Source organism: Epinephelus moara, chromosome 8, assembly GCF_006386435.1.
Source record: "Epinephelus moara isolate mb chromosome 8, YSFRI_EMoa_1.0, whole genome shotgun sequence".
Classification (NCBI taxonomy): Eukaryota; Metazoa; Chordata; class Actinopteri; order Perciformes; family Serranidae; genus Epinephelus; species Epinephelus moara.
In genome coordinates this window covers 16658982-16677721 of record NC_065513.1, presented here as the reverse complement: position 1 = coordinate 16677721, position 18740 = coordinate 16658982, and the positions used below count along the sequence as shown (strand labels likewise).

Below are 18740 nucleotides of genomic sequence, written 5' to 3'. Positions count from 1 at the left end.
TACATTTTTGAAAAAAGCCTTAAATGAAAGCTGAGAGTCTGCACTTTAAGCAGGTATTCATTGTTTCATTTAAAACCCATTGTGTTGGTGTACAGAGCCAAAATGACGGCAACTGTATCATTGTCCAAATAATTATGGACCTGACTGTATACTGCACATTTGAATAGAATGGAATAAAGACATGTACATGGTGTGCATTTATTTAAAATTTGTGTATCTACACAACCCATTCTTCTCACAATAATTGAACTAATAGAGGTGTTGAAGTGTCGGCAGCACTAAAAACAGAAGTTCAGGCTTTGCTAGAACATCAGGACCTGGCACTGTCTACATTCATGAAAGTTATCATGTTCAGTCTTTTTAAAACTGCTGTAGAGAGGTGCTGATGTAACTTTGTAATAATAGAGGCTGTAATTAGTGACACTTGAATTGCATCATTATGATGAGAAGTGCTTTTCATGTTTTGTTCACTGCATATTATTGAGGGTCAACTACATATTAAAACACATTTCAGTATAACCACAAAAAATTATATTTCTTTTAATTTTAGCGAGCTTTTTTGGGCTTGTCTTCAACCTATACTTTGTATACTCCCCTCTAGAATAAAGAAAATTAAATGCAATAAAAGTATCTAATAGATTTTCCTCAGAATTATGAATATGGCTTATAAATGTGCAGTTTGCACATTTTTCAAGTAAGTTATCCCCAACGCCTTTCAAATTTTTGTTTACCACTGGGCGGCTGACTGGGCATAACTTCTCATTTTCCATCACTATTTTCAGCTGCCCTTTGCTCTGCCAGTAACTAAGTAACCTGCAGTAACACGGTCATCTAAAGTGAGCGTATGGAGTCATTCATCATGAGGGGTTAATAAATTTAAAACAATGTGGCAATATGTCAAACCTTACTTCCTCATTAGGATATGTGACATCATGACGGATTGAAGGAGGAATGAATGAACTCCTGGGATGACCCTTTATGAATGCCACTGATGAAGTTTCACATGGCTTTCTTCTGCTTATACACTCATGACTGTACGTTCGACATGCAGACCTTATGTTGATTCTGGATCTGTTCCAACTGAAAGGTTTATAGACTAGAAGCTGCTGTCTCTGTTTAACAGATAAAATTATATTTGTTAACTTTAAAGAAACTTTCGGACTGGCACAAAAAGGAGATTTAGGTTGTGCTTGTAAAGGCACTATAACTACTGTATTACTTTTGTTTTTAATTACCCAGTGTACTGTGAATTGGTCTATCATCACACTATGCAACACTTTCTCCCCATTTACTACCTTTATCATTACCTGCTTACAAAATATTACCTGGATATTAGCAATAGGCTAACCACTCCATCATTACCTCATTATTATGAAGACATAATGTTAAGTGCTCAATGTTGGGAAGGATACCTTTGTAATGTGACGCAATGTTACAGAGCACTAGTTACCCGTTAGAAATGAAATAAGTAATGTTGCTATTTTAGTCACTTCATAAAGGTAATGTTACTTAGCACATTTGATTACTTTTCTAACAGAAGTTTTAAACTAGGTAAAAAAAGATGTAGGAAATACCAAAAGAAGGTATTCCTGCATGATGAAAAGACACAAAGCAACAGAATGAATGTTTTATTTGAAATGAGCTTTTTACCAAAAAGCCAAATATATGCAGATGTTACCCCTTTGTAATCACCATCATTTTGATTAGTAACTGTAATTTAATTACATATTTTTTTTCACAAGAACTGCAACGGATTACAATTTTTTGTTATTTAATCACAACCCCAATTCCATAAAAGTTAGGACACTGTGTGAAACGTCAATAAAAACAGAATGCAATGATATGCAATCCTTTTTTTAACCTATAATCAATTGAATTAAGTACAAAGACCAGATATTTAATGTTCAAACTGATAAACTTAATTGTGTTTTCTGATTGTGTTTTCCTCATTCTGAATTTGATGCCTGCAACATGTTTCAAAAAAATGTTGGGTCAGGGGCGTATTTAACGCTGTGTTACATCACCTTTTCTTTCAACAACACTCAGTAAGCGCTTAGTAACTAGAGACACTAATTGTTTAGGTTTTTAAAATTGAGATTCTTTCTTGCTCTGGCTCAACAAACGACTTCACTTGCTCAACAACTGTTGTGGTATCTTGTGCTTCTTGATGCGCCACACATTTTCAGTGGAGGACAGGTCTGGTCTGCAGGCAGGCCACTGTAGCACCCATACTCTTTTACTATAAAGCCATGCTGTTGCTGTACACATGCAGAATGTGGCTTGGCATTGTCTTTGTGGAAAAAGCAGGGACGTCCCTGAAAAAGACGTTGTCTGGACGGCAGCATATGTTGCTCCTACACCTGGATGCACCTTTCAGTGTTTATGGTGCCTTCACAGGTAAGCAAGTTACCCATGAGCCATGGACACTAACACTCCTCCATACAATCACAGATGCTGGCTTTTGAACTCTGCACTAGTAACAGTCTGGATGGTCCTTTTCCTCTTTAGCCCAGAGGACATAACATCCATAATTTCCAAAAACAATCTGAAATGTGGACTCATCAGGCCACAGCACACTTTTCCACTTTGTGCCATTCCATCTCAGATGAGCTCAGGGTCAGAGGAGTCAGCCACGTTTCTGGATGTTGTTGATAAATTACTTTTAAATTTGCATTTGTAGATGCAGCGATGAACTGTGTTTACCATAAATGTTTTTCCAAAGTGTTCCCTAAGCCCATGTAGTAACATCATTTATATAGTCATATTGGCCTGAAGGTTTAAAGATCATGGGTATTCAATAATGGTGCTCCTCCTTTCATCTTATGTGTAAAGCTTTCTTTGGATTCTCTGAATCTTTAGATGATACTATGAATTGTAGATGGCGAAATCTCTAAATTTCTTGCAACTGTGTGTTGAGAAACCTTGTTCTTAAACTGTTGAACTATTTGCCCTGACAGTTTTTCACAAAGTGGTGAACCTGGCACTGTCCTTGCTTGTGAACAGCTGAGCCTTTCGAGAATGCCACTTTCATACCCAATAATGATACTGTACATTAACCTGTTTACCTGTGGGATGTTCCAAGCAGGTGTGTCTTAAGCTCTCCTCAACTTTCCCAGTCTTTTGTTGCCCTTATCCCAACTTGTCTGGGAGGTGTTGCAGGCATCGGATTCAGACTGACTGTGCATTTACCAAAAAGAATAAAGTTTATCCATTTCAACATTAAACATATTGTCATTCAACTGTATATAGGTCAAAAAGGATTTGCAATCATTCCATTCATATTTATTGGCATTTTACATAACATCCCAACTTTTGGGAATTTGGGTTGTACATGTAACCAGTCATAACACTGACAGTGCTCATGATTGCTTTGAGCAGTGTTGGAGAGTAACTAGTTACGGGTAACAGAGTAACACAGGTAATTTTAGAAATAAATGTAACTGTAGTCTGTCATAGTTACTGGAATTTAAAAAAAAAAAAATTACAGTTACTTATGAAAATGTTGGTGATTTCAAAGGCTTTACATCTAAATATATTTGTTTTGCTTACGTGCCTTCTTTTAGACTACGTCTGAACATTTTTCAGCTTAAATGTCCAGTTTAAAACCTTTGTTAAAAAAACAAATGCAATTAGTTACATTACTTTGATTAAGTAATTATAATTTTTACATAACTTTTTACATTTTGACAGTGTAAATCTGTATCTTACTACATTTTTAAAGTAATCCCCTTTACACTGACTATGAGGAAACATCTCAAACACTACGAGGACCTATATGACAAACATGGGTAAAATGCACTGACACTGGAACAAGCAACTACCCAAAACAGTGTAGCCAACTGGAACACGTATGTGTGCTTACAGAAGTGTCTATATACTTTTGTGTGCCCTCCTATACTGTATGTTTGAAGGTAAATATGCTGCTGTTACTTTTGACAGTCAGATGGTACAGAATGTCCTCTTTCATATAACCTTCTTTCTCTGCAGCTTACTACCCAAAATGCACTTTGGTCTCCAGGGACCATGTGTTTAGGCCTACAGGAATTAAACACCTGTAAATATTATAATTTGGTACACACTAAAGAATCCACAGGTCCTCTTGCAGCTACTTGGAACATATAGGAGACCTGGTGTATGACAGTTGTTACACTGACTGAAGTATTATCTTCCAAGATGACAAATATGAAATTAATAAAATTAGAATTGCCTAAATATTGAACTGGTGAGACAGGGCTGCTGAGATGTTTATTTCATTCATTTCAGTCATACCATAACACCAGCACTCTCCCCTTATTCTTTGAGGTTTAATAAATGTGAAGTTGGATTTTGCGCAACAAGGTTTGGATCAGAATATTTGACATAAATGTGCGCAGGAAGGTAACGCAGTCATGTACCCAGTTTCTGCATCTGACCCACGTGTTATTTGCCATATAAATCTTGTGAGGAGCAGCACCTTGTGACTCATGTGTCACTGAGGCTATTTGGTCACTGTGATAAAATATTAACGGGCAGAGTTCAAAGGTGCTCCCAGTTCCGCCCTGCAACTGACTGATAACCATCGGTTTATTATGTCAGCTTTAAAACAAAAGCAAAACTGGAAACTTAAGTTAATCACTCAGTCTTGTGGGCTCTGACCGGTGGATAGTTAATCTAAAACAACGTGACGGTCAGATGAACACCAGCACACACAAATAGACACACACCCTATATTCTCATTGGCTGCAGAGCGGCGTTGCAGTCAGGTGGAGTCGTGCGTCCTGGTGCATCGTGGTGATCGGAGCTCCCCCAGGACAAAACCCCGGTGCGCTGCTGCTGCTGCGCGACTCCGACTGATCTATTAAAAGGATGGCGAACTCTCATAGACCCACCACCGAAATTGCTCACGTCTACAGGGGAACATTCATCCACTCGACGCAGCAAACAGCGCTGCAGATCCTGGAAGATGAGCTCCTGGGAGTGGATATAGATGGAAAGGTTTGTCAGAATCTAAAATATCTACAACAGCTTTTGGTCTAATTTATGAAGCTTTTTAAAACTGTGTGGTTTTGAAGTGTGTTTGGATGTTATCTGTAATTTGATAAATGCATTTAGCTCATAACTACTCCTAAACCTGCGCCACAGACTAAATTTGGCACAGTAAAAAAAAATAATTGGTATGGTAAAAACCGGTTGAAACCGGTATGAAAACATGTCTGTAACACTTGTCTAACTAATTGTCTTTCAATGACAGCTGTTGCTGAGCAACTTAAACATTTTCTCACAGCAAGCTGAAACAAAACCTGAATCACAGTCTGAAGTGCCCTCTTCAAACACAATTGATTAAAATTCATAGAACATCCTTAAACCAAGCATGTACGCACTCGTCCATTCTCTGTTGTTATCATCAATGAAATACAATATGTGGACATTGTGAAAACTATACACTGGTTATTAAAGAGGTGGATCAGAGATATGGCAAGAACTCCAGCAAACTCAAAGACATTTAGGTACACAAACAGGCGCTCTTTACAGAATCTCTCAGAATACATGTATCTTGCTCCGCAAGTTATCCATCAGGTCTTATACCCTTTGTGTAAGGGGATCAAGTCATCAACTCTTAGCTGGTTTTCTATTCTGCCATCAGATTGCTTTCATTGGGAGAGGCACAGAGCTCGACAGACTGTCTCAGACCTTTGGATTCAGTCCGTCTGAAGTCACACAGCTGCAACAACAGTAAGTAAAATAAATGAATTTCAGAATATAAAGACATTTACAACAGTATATCAATATTATATCAGATCTTGCATATGCCATAAAAACATTTTCATGGCTTGCTGTACTGCAGTGAGTTCTTCATGCCAGGACTGGTGGACACCCACATCCATGCATCCCAGTACAGCTACGCTGGCACAGCCCTGGACATGCCCCTACTGCAGTGGCTCAATACCTACACCTTTCCTGTAGAGTCACGCTTCAAGGACTTGGAGTTTGCCCACAGGGTCTACTCTCAAGTAGTGGTGAGTTTGCTGGCATAGAAAACAGGGCTTTGTTCCAGGTCTCATAAGTTTGAGGTGTTGTCAGTTGCATTGCAAAACATTCAGTGAGGTTCCCTCTATTGTCACACAACCTATGATTTGAGAAGGGTGTGAACAGGTTTGGGGCTTAACGATGTAACGAGAAGAGGGAATAGGTTTGAATGTTGTCTTAATCCTGTAACACAATCCCTGTGCTTTACAGAAAAGGACCCTGAGAAACGGAACAACCACTGCATGTTACTTTGCTACCATACATACAGATGCCTCGCTGCTGTTGGGCCAGATTGCAAGTAAGATGCCCTACACACACACACACACACACACACACACACACACACACGCATTTTAACCTAAACCTTGTCTTTAAGCATTGGCCCAATCTCTGATGTGGACTGTGGACTGGGAAGTTAGAAACTGAAACTATGTTTGGAGACAATTTAAGTCAAATGGCACCGTTGCAGGTCACTAGAAGTGTCTTGGCCAGAAAATAAGAATAAAAATAATAATAATCTAAACTGTTGTTTATGCTGGTTTATATTATTATCATTTATTTATTTATTTATTGTTAGGTAAACATGCTCCTAAAATATGTAAGATCGCTATTACTGATTATTTATAGTCTCCACTGAAACACACTTATTTTGTTCACCTTTACGCCTCGTCCTTATCATCATGGTGTCATCTTATGTAATGCTGAACACACACACACACACACACACACACTCACATGGATGTGTAATGATACAGCCATACTGAATTGAACACTGGCTTTGGCAGCTTTACGCAGTCATTCTGTGTTATCAGGGTCATTGAACCTTCAACTTTGTCCTGTTCTGAGCTGCTGTTTTTCTTTCAGCGTAAGCATACTTGTGTATGCACATGCATGTTTGAGAATTTCCAACACATATTTAAAATGTATGCCTAATTTCTTCTTTATTAGTTTATTGTTTGGTCTTAAAATAAAAAATATATACAGACTAAATGCAATGTGTTAAATTTTCTCAGGCAAGAATCTTGTAAGGTCCAGAGTTCAAGGTCCCAGGGAATTCTGATATATATGCTCATTTTCTGCCTGATTTGACTGGAAATGTTCGGTCACAGTTACACAAAGCTCTCTCACAGTGTCCGAGTGACCTGATGATTATGTACAGTATCAACAAGTTTAAAAATACTTAGTACGACTGTGTATCACCTCTCACATGCCCTCTCTCCCAAACCACACACCATCTGTACTGTATTTTCATGTAGAGCACTGGAATGGAATTCTTCATATTTATCTTGTGGGATGCAATGTATTACAGTTTTTGATGCACTGTCCAGTAACATGAAGTGCACAATAGGTGTTTCACAAGGGTCAGTATTGGGCTCCCTATTATTTAGCCTGAATATAAATGATGGTTCTCCACAGTATTGTAATCTCTCAAGACAGATTCTGCAATTAAAAAAAAAAGTTTTTTTGTTTTGTTTTTTTTTAACCAATGGATTTCCAGATTGACAGTATTGTGATATGGAACTGCAAATGTATGCAGATGATAATGCTGCATACACACATGGAAAAACAGATGAGTTAGCAGCTGCCAAACTAACGATTGCTTTAGAAAGGATCACACATTAGTTTGATCAGTCATGCCTGAGTCTAAACAAGAGGTTAACAAGACAAAAAATATGCTCCTCTAAAACCACCGTACAACCTGCCAACACTTATATTCTCATTAAAGATGAAAGGGGTGACACAGTCACTGATTTTAAATATCTTTGCGTGATACTTGATCCAAATATGAACTTTAAGAAACTTTTTTTAAAAAAAGAAAAGGTTCAACCCATAAAGTACAATTCAGCAAACAGCTGGTACAGTGCATCGGTGGTGACATTTATGTTTTAAACCGTACATGGTCTATTCTAAAAGATAAAGCTGGGAAGATAGTTCAAGTGCTGACTTTTGATGTGTAGGAGCTTGTGTAAAAGTGTGCATGTGCACTTGTGGGCTGTGCATGTATGCATATATCTATCTGTATGTGATGCACGTATGTGGTATGTGTGTCTGTGCATGCATTCATACTATACCAGAAGACAAGGACTAGTAAGTGACAGCAGGATTTCACTCTGACACAAGAAGGACCTGGAATGTTGTGATATGCTGCAGGCAACAGGTTAAAATTTCACCTTGCACCTAGTGAATAATCATCATAATTTGACAGAGAAATTTGAAGACTATTCATTAGGTGTGGGTTTAACACTTGGATGCTACAACATGGAAAAATAATAACTGATTTTTTGAGAGAAATCAGTATGAAATACTCAGTTATCCCTGGGTTGTCACTGGTACCTCAGTTATATCCAACATTTCTCAGATAGTTTATTCATATTTCATCATCCTGTTATGGTCATGACGTGAAGTGTTGTGTTTTTTTATGCTCAAAATGTGCCATATGAAAAAAGTTGGAATATGTAGCCCCACTTTAACAACTTCGGTGTGAGTTTAACTGACTAGGCTTAGTTTAGCGGATTAATGTTTATTCATTTTCTTGTTACTCATCACCCTCCTTTCTTGCAGATGACTTTGGACAGCGTGCCTTGGTGGGCAAAGTGTGTATGGACAGGAACAACTCTGTGAAACATTACAAAGAGACCAATCAGGAGTCTCGGGAGGAAACCTGTCGGTGGGTATCAGCTGTTTAATACAGTAGCAGTATGTGTAGAGTGTGTGTAGGCTCGAGCTATACAGTGTAGTGAAATGACACTGAGAGCAGTGGTATTTGATCACGTAGGAAAGAAGCAAGCACTCTCAAAATAAATCCACTTAATAGGTGCACGGCCAAAAGCAGCAGAAAAAAGGAAAGAAGCCAGCACTCACAAATGTCCTTTTGGTAAATTTAATAAACCAACTTGGGTGGCATTACCAGAAACACAGACATTTCGACAGAAAGTCTTCTTCAGTGTGTCAACACACTGAAGAAGACTTTGTGTCTTCCGTGGCGTTACCAGAAACACAGACGTTTCTGGTAACTGACTTTGATAGTTTTACTATTTGATACTTGCCATAGGTATTTCCTTTATATTTGAAATACACACATGGACATCACAGAAAATATGTGCTTAAGTCTGAAGTTATATTTGCCTCATTGTTGTGGAAATTCTCTGCTGCTGGTGAATAATGAAATAGAGACTCCTGCCGGCCGACAAGGTTTTTATTTTCTTTGCAAAGAAAAGGTCAGTCATCACACGAGCGGTCAGAATGAAGAAAGACCCAGAGCATAGGAAAGCCTAAACATTTATACCTGAGGAACGCCTCTTACAGTGTGTTTCACACCCTTCTGTCTGCGGCAGGGAGCAGAGCCCCTACCCATTGTTTTCAAACTCTTTCACCTGGCGTATCCTGCAGGATTTTGTATCTAGGTGGGAGTTTAAGAGGTCTAGACATTCTTTGTATTTGAAAACACAAAGAATACACAAAGAATAATGAAATTACAAAGAATACACAAAGAATAATGAAATTACAATTACACTCATAAAACCCATAAAATCACCTGTCAATTTTATACATTTAGTACCATTATGCCTTCCAGATGTAATTTGTATGAAAGTTGAAAAAGTTTGGGCATTTTCATATTTGCAAATGTGGCTGTACCAGATGAGTAACAATCCTTGTTTTATTCCCTCAAGGTTCATCGCAGAGCTCTTGAACAAAAAGGTAAGATAATACAATTAACAGAACAACTCAAGGATGTAAGAAAAAAGATTTTAAAATCCTCGGTTACTCCCCTGTCTCCTCTGTTTTTGAGCAGTACCCTCTGGTAAGGCCAGTGGTGACTCCCCGCTTCGCTCTATCCTGCACAGGAGCCTTGCTAGGACAGCTGGGAGCAATTGCTAAGAATAACAACCTGCACATTCAGGTGAGCTGTGGCAACCAAACCAGGCTATGTCCGCAGGGGACTGTTGCCATAGAGACTGTTTCGTGTTGGACCTTTGGGATTTTTGAACAAAGAAATAAATACACACACATGCAATTTTCAAAGGCAGGATGCTGACATGGAAGAATGAAAAAATAAGTAGGACTGCAGCATAACATTTTGGTGTTAGTTATCCTGTGATTGCTCTGCAACACCTGGCTCTATCTGAATAAATGCTACAGCTTTGGTCAAAGATGACACCCCAGAGTCTCTCACAGCAACGGTTTAATGACGTGTCATTTCCAGAGTCACATCAGTGAAAATGTCGAGGAAATCAAGCTTGTGAAGGAGCTGTTTCCTGAGTCAGAGTCTTATACAGACGTTTATCACAAATACAACCTGCTCACTGACAAGGTAAGGGCACATCTCTGCTTTTCTGCATTTAGTAGAAAAATATAAATGCTGATAAAAATGCTGAACATGATGATGATGTACAGACAGTGATGGCCCATGGCTGCTACCTCAGCGATGAAGAATTGGCTCTGTTCAGGGAGACAGGAGCTTCTTTGTCTCACTGTCCCAGTTCCAACATTTCGTAAGTCTCTGATAGTTTCTTAAGACTAAATGTGAACAAATGCTGTGAGCCAAGTCCTATGAAGATTTGCATGACACCGATTTTACAAGAAAATAGCACTTAAGCAATACAGTAAAACATAGCACTGTAATTGCCTGAATACAAAATATCTGCAACAGAAGAAGCTTTATCATCTCTGTCTCTGTGTTTGCCCAGGTTGTGCAGCGGAATGTTGGATGTCCGCAACGTCCTGAAACACAAAGTGAAGTTGGGGCTGGGAACAGGTAGGGGCGGAGCAACTGTGTGCACATTTTCACTTCTAACTTAAGCCAGACTATTTTTGACAAACTTATTACACTCCCAAAAAGAAGTAAAAATTATGTTGACTTTGATGTTGTATGCAGCAGTGAGAAAGGTCCTAGGAAATTGTTGCATCTGCTTTTACAGCAGTCAGTCATTTTTGTGTTTTAAAGACGTATTTCACTAATGGAAAGATGGCCTTTTCATAAAACTGGGCTGTCTATGCCGTAGAAAGACACAGATACTTTTGAAATTGGTGACCAGAGAGCTTTGGTATTCGCATTTGGTCAAGAGGCAGAAAACCTACAATTACCAGAATGCATGGCAACGCACTCGACCAACACATTCTCACTCTGACCTCGTCACATATCGACATTTGGTCATGGACCTTCCGTATCCAGATACCATGTGTAAGGTACCCTGGGTCTGTTGGTTCTGGGACGCCGTGTCAAGTTCTGCCTGTTACATGCTTTGTCTTCTTTCAAAATACACTTCCGTTGTCACAGAAATGTAACATTTACATACAGTATCTTTCAAATTAAATGCCCTACGTCAGTATTGCAAATTGATTTTTTTTAAATGCATATGGTTGGGTTTAGCCAACAAAAACACATGGTTAGGTTGAGGAAAAAAGAACAGGGTTTGGCTTTAGAATCTTATGGGACACAAACACCGCTCTTCCAGTTGAAAGTCGGTATTTGTTGGGTTAGGGTTTCTATACTCCGACGCTAAACTTGTCATTTGGCAGATTTAAGGTGAGAGATGAGCAGGGAGATCTAGGTGCTTGCAACTGGTATGAAACAAAGCTGACTAAAAATCGGCAAAGTATCCCTTTAATGAGTACAGTTAGCAGGGATATTTGGCACGCAGGTCAGCTGACCACCAGTTGATCACTGTGTGTGGATTTTGCTGGTTTAAATGTCCAAGTGAATGTTTAAGAAGCAACAGATGTAGACTGTCTTTTAATTTCAGGCCTCAATACAGAAGAAATCTGAAAATGCTTTTTAATATCCACAATACCTGTTTGTAAATTGTGTCCGTATGCTTGCTTATATCCTGCTGACCCATCCGATCTGTGTTTGTGGTGTCAGATGTGGCGGGGGGCTACTCTGCCTCGATGCTGGATGCTATAAGAAAAGCTCTGGACATATCTAAAGTCTTGACCATCCAGAACCCAGAGAATGATACGCTTACCTTTGAGGAGGTGTTCAGACTGGCCACACTGGGAGGCAGCCAAGGTATGGTGGCACTGTGTAGGAGTTACACTTAAAACATGAGGTGTTCTGTCTCTTTGTTGGTCATGTTCTCCATCAACAGTCTTACTTAAGTGCCTTTACCCACGCTGAGTCACTCTGCAGCAGAAATGCCTGATTCAATACACAAGTAGCCTTGGGAACGAGATATTTTTGAGGATGACTGATTGCAATTTCAAAGGAAGGCAGAGACTACACAGTTTCTTTCATGATGCGTTTTATCTGTAGCTTTGTCCCTGGATGACCAGACAGGGAACTTTGAGGTGGGCAAAGACTTTGATGCCCTGAGGGTGAATGTAGCTGCTCCTGGTGGACCCATTGACATGATCCAGTGTGAGGAACCAAAGGTAGTTGGTCCTAATCAATCTGCATACATTCGCACACAAATTAATAAAAGCATAACATTTGATTTCAGTGTAATGCTAATTTATCCTCGCTTCATTTTTAGATTATTTTGGAAAAGTTCCTGAATTTGGGTGAGTGTCAGTTTCAGTTTTTTGGTCCAAACTTTTCAGACTTATGTGCCACTTACCACTTACTTTAAGGTTGTCTCTTTTTCTTCTTTGACAGGTGATGATCGTAACATAGTGGAGGTATTTGTGGCTGGGAGAAGGGTGGTACCATTCACAGAGCCAACAACAGAGTAAACTCAAGGCCCTGGGAATGTCATGCAGTTTGAAGATGATGTCAACTACCAAAATACATGTACATTTGAGAGATATAATATGTGCAGCACAAGAATGATCAGCTGGTACCACTGTAAGTAGAAAATGAATCATCCCCATAAGCATCCAAGGCATCCATCTATTTTCTATCTTACCCATGGCTGGGTCATAGGGACCATAAACATTTTACTGTTAAATCCAGATGCCAGAATATGTGACATACTATTTATAAGGTTCAGTGAGGGTCAAATAAGACTGTGATCAGCTGAGCTCAAATCCAGTCCGTCCTTTAAGTCTTTAAGAGAAATTACTGGACTTTAAAACATGAAATAAGGGACTTATTAAGTGCTTTGAACATACTATCTGCCGACAGCACTTTGCTGATTAACAAGTCATTTTTTTCTTTATGTACACATTGTGGTAGATGTTTTGTTATATTAAGCTAAACTGCTAACTTAAAGGGTGCCTATTACACTCATTTTCAGTTTCATAGTTGTAATTTTGGGTTTTACTAGAACGTGTTTGCATTATTTAATGTTCAAAAAACACTTTATTTTCATACTCATACTCATACTGTCCTCCTGATTATACCTGTATTCTCCCTCTGTCTACAATGCTCCATTTTAGCGCCTGTCTCTTTAAGCCCCCTCCTCCCCAGAAAGTCCAGTCTGCTCTGATTGGTCAGTGATTTTGGGTATAAAAATGTAGATATGGAATATCTGCGCTTTATTTGTCTCACAGGCCACCATGAACAGGGCTGGGCTTTGAGGCCAATTTTACATATTGGCCAAATGTTGAATTACAACAACTGGGTTAGTCACCTTACACTTACGTTGAGATAGAGACACCTATCTCAACGTAAGTGTAAGGTGACGTTGAGATAGAGACGTCTGTAAATCAGTGGATACATTTTTTAGAGCATCATAACCTTCGTGAAATTACATTTCACTGTCTAGATTTGATCCACTTGGTCTGAAAACACTGCAGAACATGCAGAAGATCTGGGTAATTTCATACTGCAGAAGTTGAGCTTTTTTGGCGTCATGCGAGTGAACGGGGTGCACATCCAATGCTGTATCCAGGTCTCTTAATACATCTATGCCCAAGCCCCCAGGAACAGAGCTGGGCCAGGAAGCCAATTTGACTCAGTGGCCAAATCATGTAATTACAACTTCTGGATCCGTCACGTGATGCCACAGGGCTCATAAAGACTTTTTCATAAAAGAGACATAAATCAGCAGATATTTTTTTTAAAAGTACATTAACTTCCAAGTATAAATATCCGTCTCCCATGCTGTATCCAGTTGTCTCTACACATACATGGCATCTCTGCATTGTTATTACAGGCGGGGAATCACTGCAGCTGAGCATAGCGGCACTTTCTATCATGACAAATCCCCATAAAAGCTTCTAAAACAAAACCTTAACAACAACAATCCAAAATCAGGAAGAAATTAACAACATCGGCAATAAGGACTGCATGTTTCACTGACGCTAGCATGTAGCTACATGTATGTAATGTTAACACTTGCAGTAGTGTGACTGGAGCATATGACCATGAGGAAATCTGTCATGAGTTGATGTCACCTTGTCTCAGAAGTGGAAAATTCAGTTAGAAATAGATTTTTTTTTTTAAAAACACCTCAGGCTTCAGAGCGGTCTGACACTTGCAGGCATTACTTTTACATACGTATACCTCATTATTTAAAACTTAAGCCACTTTTAATATATACATCTGACATTGTAAAATTATAAATATGTGACAGAAAAAAGTAAAAGCATAATAGGTTCCTCAAGAAATTTGAACTGGACAATTATCTGTAAACTTCAGTGACACAATGACGTCGGACTTAGGTGCCGTGAGGCCTTGTGCTCAGTGTAGCTGCACTGCCTGACCTGATTATCGTTAGTGGCTTGGTGATGTCATTTTCATGCTTGTGTAGCTGGATAATGCTTTGTGATCAGGAGACTAGGATTAATTGGAGTTATAAGTCATTCAGGTTTTACAAGGTACACTCCACTCACAAAGACACAAAAGTATTTTGCGATGTTCTCTGAGTTTCAGTGTGACTCACCCAGTGTGGTGAAACTTATAATACAAACTGTTGTCTGTTTATTGTTTGTTTGAACCTTTAGAAGTGTTGACGCTTTACCTCAGAATCCACGCCCTGATTTGACTCAGTGAAAAATGATATTACACCCAACCTGGTGCCTTATTACCAGAATTATTTTTGATACAGTTGTGTCATACTAACCTCAGGTTTGCTCATTAATTAATAGTTTTACTACTGAGGTTGTTGATTTTATGTGTCGCTCTACTAAAATTAACTCATGTATTTATGTTACCATTACATCCTGTTTTATGAATGTTAATAAATGAAGGGAAATCAAACAGACTGATTGCTGAATGTGTGTTTGTCTGATAAATTAGAATGTATTTAAGACAAGTTGACTTTTTGTACTGCAATAAAGCCAATTTCACTCTATGACACCAAATTGTACATGTCAAAGGTGCTATTTGTACTCTTTAAGGTATCACATCATGGAAGACTGAAATAGATAATACTAAGTCTGTTTCAATCTTTGTGTATTCTTTTAAACAAACAGCTACTAATCAAGAACCCAGGCTGCAGTTAAAAGCTTTGGATTTACAAACTGACCCTTCCAGCCCGCTAACAGAGCAGCCTGCAGCTCCTTTAATAGATGATCCTCACCATCTGGGCCAGACAGCTGAGAAGGTGAGATGGCAGAAGAGAGGCATGAAAATGGCTATTGTCATGTCCCACTGACATCAAGACCTCTGCTCCACTTCAAATACACCATGGCAGAATGTTCACTGAGGAGAGGTCATGGTTTCAGTCTCGGCCACTGGAGGGGGACATTGTGCATTAAATATATCAGATATCTCACATCTCCAATCCCATGTCCATTTTCACTCCATTCAGTGTCAATTTAGTTTCTGTTGTGGGTTAAAACAAGAAATTGTTTTGATGTATCTGTGTGTAGTAGGCCTTTTCCACTGTCACTTTTGGATGCGCCGAGTCAAGCCGTGCTGCGCCAATTTGAGTTTCCATTATCAGTTTAGAAGCTCCATGCCACGCCAAGCTGTGCCAGAAACAGGCCCGGGTCAAAGAGTGCAGATGACCCCAGCCAAAGGGCAAGGGGGCCAATGAAAAGGTCTATGGTTGACCTTTAAATTGGATCAAGCACAGCCATTAACTTATTGACTCATATTACTGACAATACAATTTATATGTATTTACATGATAAATGCATGCATTTTCATCATTAAGACACATTTCAATGTGCCATCTGATAAGATATAATATATATACAATATATACAATTTTTGCATAGTGATATGTGTAGTGATTATTAACCAGTTTTGAACCAGAAATCACAGTCGATATCCTAGATGGTGCTCACTGGGTACACTTAATGTCACAGTAGACACACCAGTATTTTGTACGTTGGTGTATGGATACTTGGATGTATTCTATGTGTTTATTTGTGGATGTATCTTTGGTGAAGTATTTGTGGTATTTGTGGATGTGGTTTGTAAATTGATTTCTTGATGTTTTCTTTTAATTCTGTGTATGTGTTTGTGGAAGTATTTTCTTTTCGTTTCAATATTCCAATTTTCTTCTTTAAAAAAAAAAAAGGTATCCTGTGAACAGGTGTTGCAAATAGGCATTTCACAACAAACACTTAACACAGGACATCTGGTTCTTGTGCATAAATGTACATTTCTAATGCTACTGTGATGTCCATATCAAGTGTAAGTATAAACTAAACTAAACTAAACTAAACTACTGCATCTGTATTTTCCATAAGTTTAGTCATGTTCATTAGCTGTAGCACTGTCTTTTTTTTATAAATGTCTTGCCTTCCTCAAATGTTAAACTGATTCTTTCTGTTGAATTATGATGTTTGCCTGTCATTATTTTGCAGCATTGCTCAAGTTTTTTTTAATTTGCATTTTAACCAACAACTTTATGACATCTATTTTCAACATTCATATGCATCCATGTTAAGTTAAGATCCATCCCACTTTACTGAGGCTTATTAAGTCAAGTCAGTTTTATTTTTAAAACCCAGTATTACAAATTTGCATCAAGAGGCTTTACAGTCTGTACATGACATTGTCTGTCCTTAAACTCTCCATTCAGATGAGGAAAGGCTCCTCCACAGAAAACTTTAATGGAAACAAAATTAAAGAAACCTCAGGAAGACCCCGGATGGAAAGACATGTTGATAGATGTCTTATGTACAGAATAATTCAACATTAAATTACAGTATAATAATCAGGATGACAACAACCCACCTGACGTCTGGTGCACCATCAACGCACATCTTAGAAACAGCAAGAAGGCTCCAAGGCTGTCAGCCAGCTGGTGCAGATGTTGTGCTGTGCTGGCTCTAACCGCAACACAATGGTGGCTGAGGAGGGACAAAGACAGGGGGTTATGAGACAACCAAATCAGGTGACTATGTCTTATTATCTTATTTAATTTCATTTAAATGTTTCAGCTTATAAAATGAATGCTGCCTCTTCTCTCCTCTTACCTCAGCCCTGTGTTCAATAGACCGCTCAGGATGCAACAATGGCTGCAGTTTGCCACCATGGCATCCAGTGTAAGATTGACCTGCTGCTGAATAAAGTCATGTGTAGATGACACCAGCTTCAGCAGCAAGGCCCGGCCTGTTCCCTCCACCTCCGGGTCCATGGCCCTCTAGAGGTGATCATAGAGCTCAGCCACAGTGTTCATGGCTGCACAGGCCACTGCAGAGCGCAGGTTTTTCACCTGTATTGTAAGAATAAACATCATCAGCCATGACTGCAGAGTGCACACTCATAGACAGAGGTTGACAAATGAAAATGCTTGAAACAAAAAGAGGGAAATACAGATACCAAGATGAAAGTGTGTACGATACCTGCTCAGTAAGGACCAAACACACTTCATGGAGTTTGGTCATCAGCATCTCTGCATGGTGCTGTGCCAGAGCTGGAATGATTTTCAGGCCGTCTATTTCCTTCATCCTGTATATTTAGATATAAAGAATGATTAACTGATAAAAGTTACAGCTGACGACATTTACCAGCTCCTCACAGAAGTTCAATAGAAAAGCTTCTGACAGGGTGTATTGATTTTAAACTGATTTTATTGCCTTGTTTGCAGGATTTGTTAATAAATCAAATGGGTTTGAATGTTTTAAAGGTGTCTTATTTTGGGTCAGTGGTGGCGTTTTGTTCGACCTATAGGTGCCCAAGGGTGGGGCATAACATACAGTTATTTATACATCTGCCAGAACATCTAGTAAGGCCGCTGACCAACTCACTGAATCCTTTCATTCTGTATCACAATGGCTTGAGTGTGCTATATTAACACTGAATGTAAAAAAAACTGTTTCAGTCTGTTTTTCTACACATAAATGACACAAAAAAGAAAGATTCATGGTTAGAATAAAGAGTGAGGTTATAAATGAAGCTGACAATGTCAAGTATTCAGGAACCATCTTAGACTCACATCTAAGACTGGATAAACAACTACAAAATATTTGCACTGCACTTGACTGCTTCAGACTCATCAGACAGTGTTTGACAATGTTTAATATGAATCCCTGCCACGCTGAACTGATGGCCCAAACCAAACCAAGCCAGCCCATGACTGTCAAAAAGAGGTATAAGTGGACAAGGAGGTCTCACTAATGACTCAAGCATAGCCATATCTCTGACAACAGGAAAGTAACCCTCAACATACTGTAAGGCACTATGTTCTCATTATGTATGAAATGATGTTGCCCCTGGTAACCAAGTCTGTTTTTTGTTTTAGTTTGTTTTGCAGTCAACCAAAGCTGTTGAGATGTCTTAATATCCACAGGGGTAAGTGAGAAAATATTTGTGTCATTTTATTTAAAGGTCCAGTGCACAGGATTTAGAGGGATATATAGAGTGCATCAGGGATGATGTTTTTCTGTAGGCCAACGTGCGAGTTAGCATCTCTAACCAAAAACCCATTCAAAAAATTATTGACTTCGAGACA

General features: G+C 38.9%; 1 protein-coding gene across 1 annotated transcript; it reads left to right on the top strand.

Moving 5' to 3' along the window:
* The first annotated feature begins 4627 nt into the window (after nt 1-4627).
* On the top strand, nt 4628-15092 carry gda (guanine deaminase). Its single transcript, XM_050051678.1, has 14 exons — nt 4628-4974; nt 5624-5712; nt 5825-5996; nt 6217-6304; nt 8569-8674; nt 9678-9705; nt 9800-9907; nt 10211-10318; nt 10402-10499; nt 10695-10762; nt 11870-12016; nt 12260-12378; nt 12480-12507; nt 12602-15092. Exons 1-14 carry the CDS (start codon nt 4846-4848, stop codon nt 12676-12678), a joined length of 1365 nt encoding a protein of 454 aa, XP_049907635.1. The 5' UTR covers nt 4628-4845; the 3' UTR covers nt 12679-15092.
* Nucleotides 15093-18740: the final 3648 nt, after the last annotated feature.

Excerpts from the sequence above, each read along its gene's own strand:
- gda (XM_050051678.1), top strand. The coding sequence starts at position 4,846 with ATGGCGAACTCTCATAGACCCACCACCGAAATTGCTCACGTCTACAGG. Across the intron at positions 5,997-6,216 it reads GGGTCTACTCTCAAGTAGTG|AAAAGGACCCTGAGAAACGG; the intron begins GTGAGTTTGCTG and ends TGTGCTTTACAG. Across the intron at positions 10,500-10,694 it reads TGTCCCAGTTCCAACATTTC|GTTGTGCAGCGGAATGTTGG; the intron begins GTAAGTCTCTGA and ends GTGTTTGCCCAG.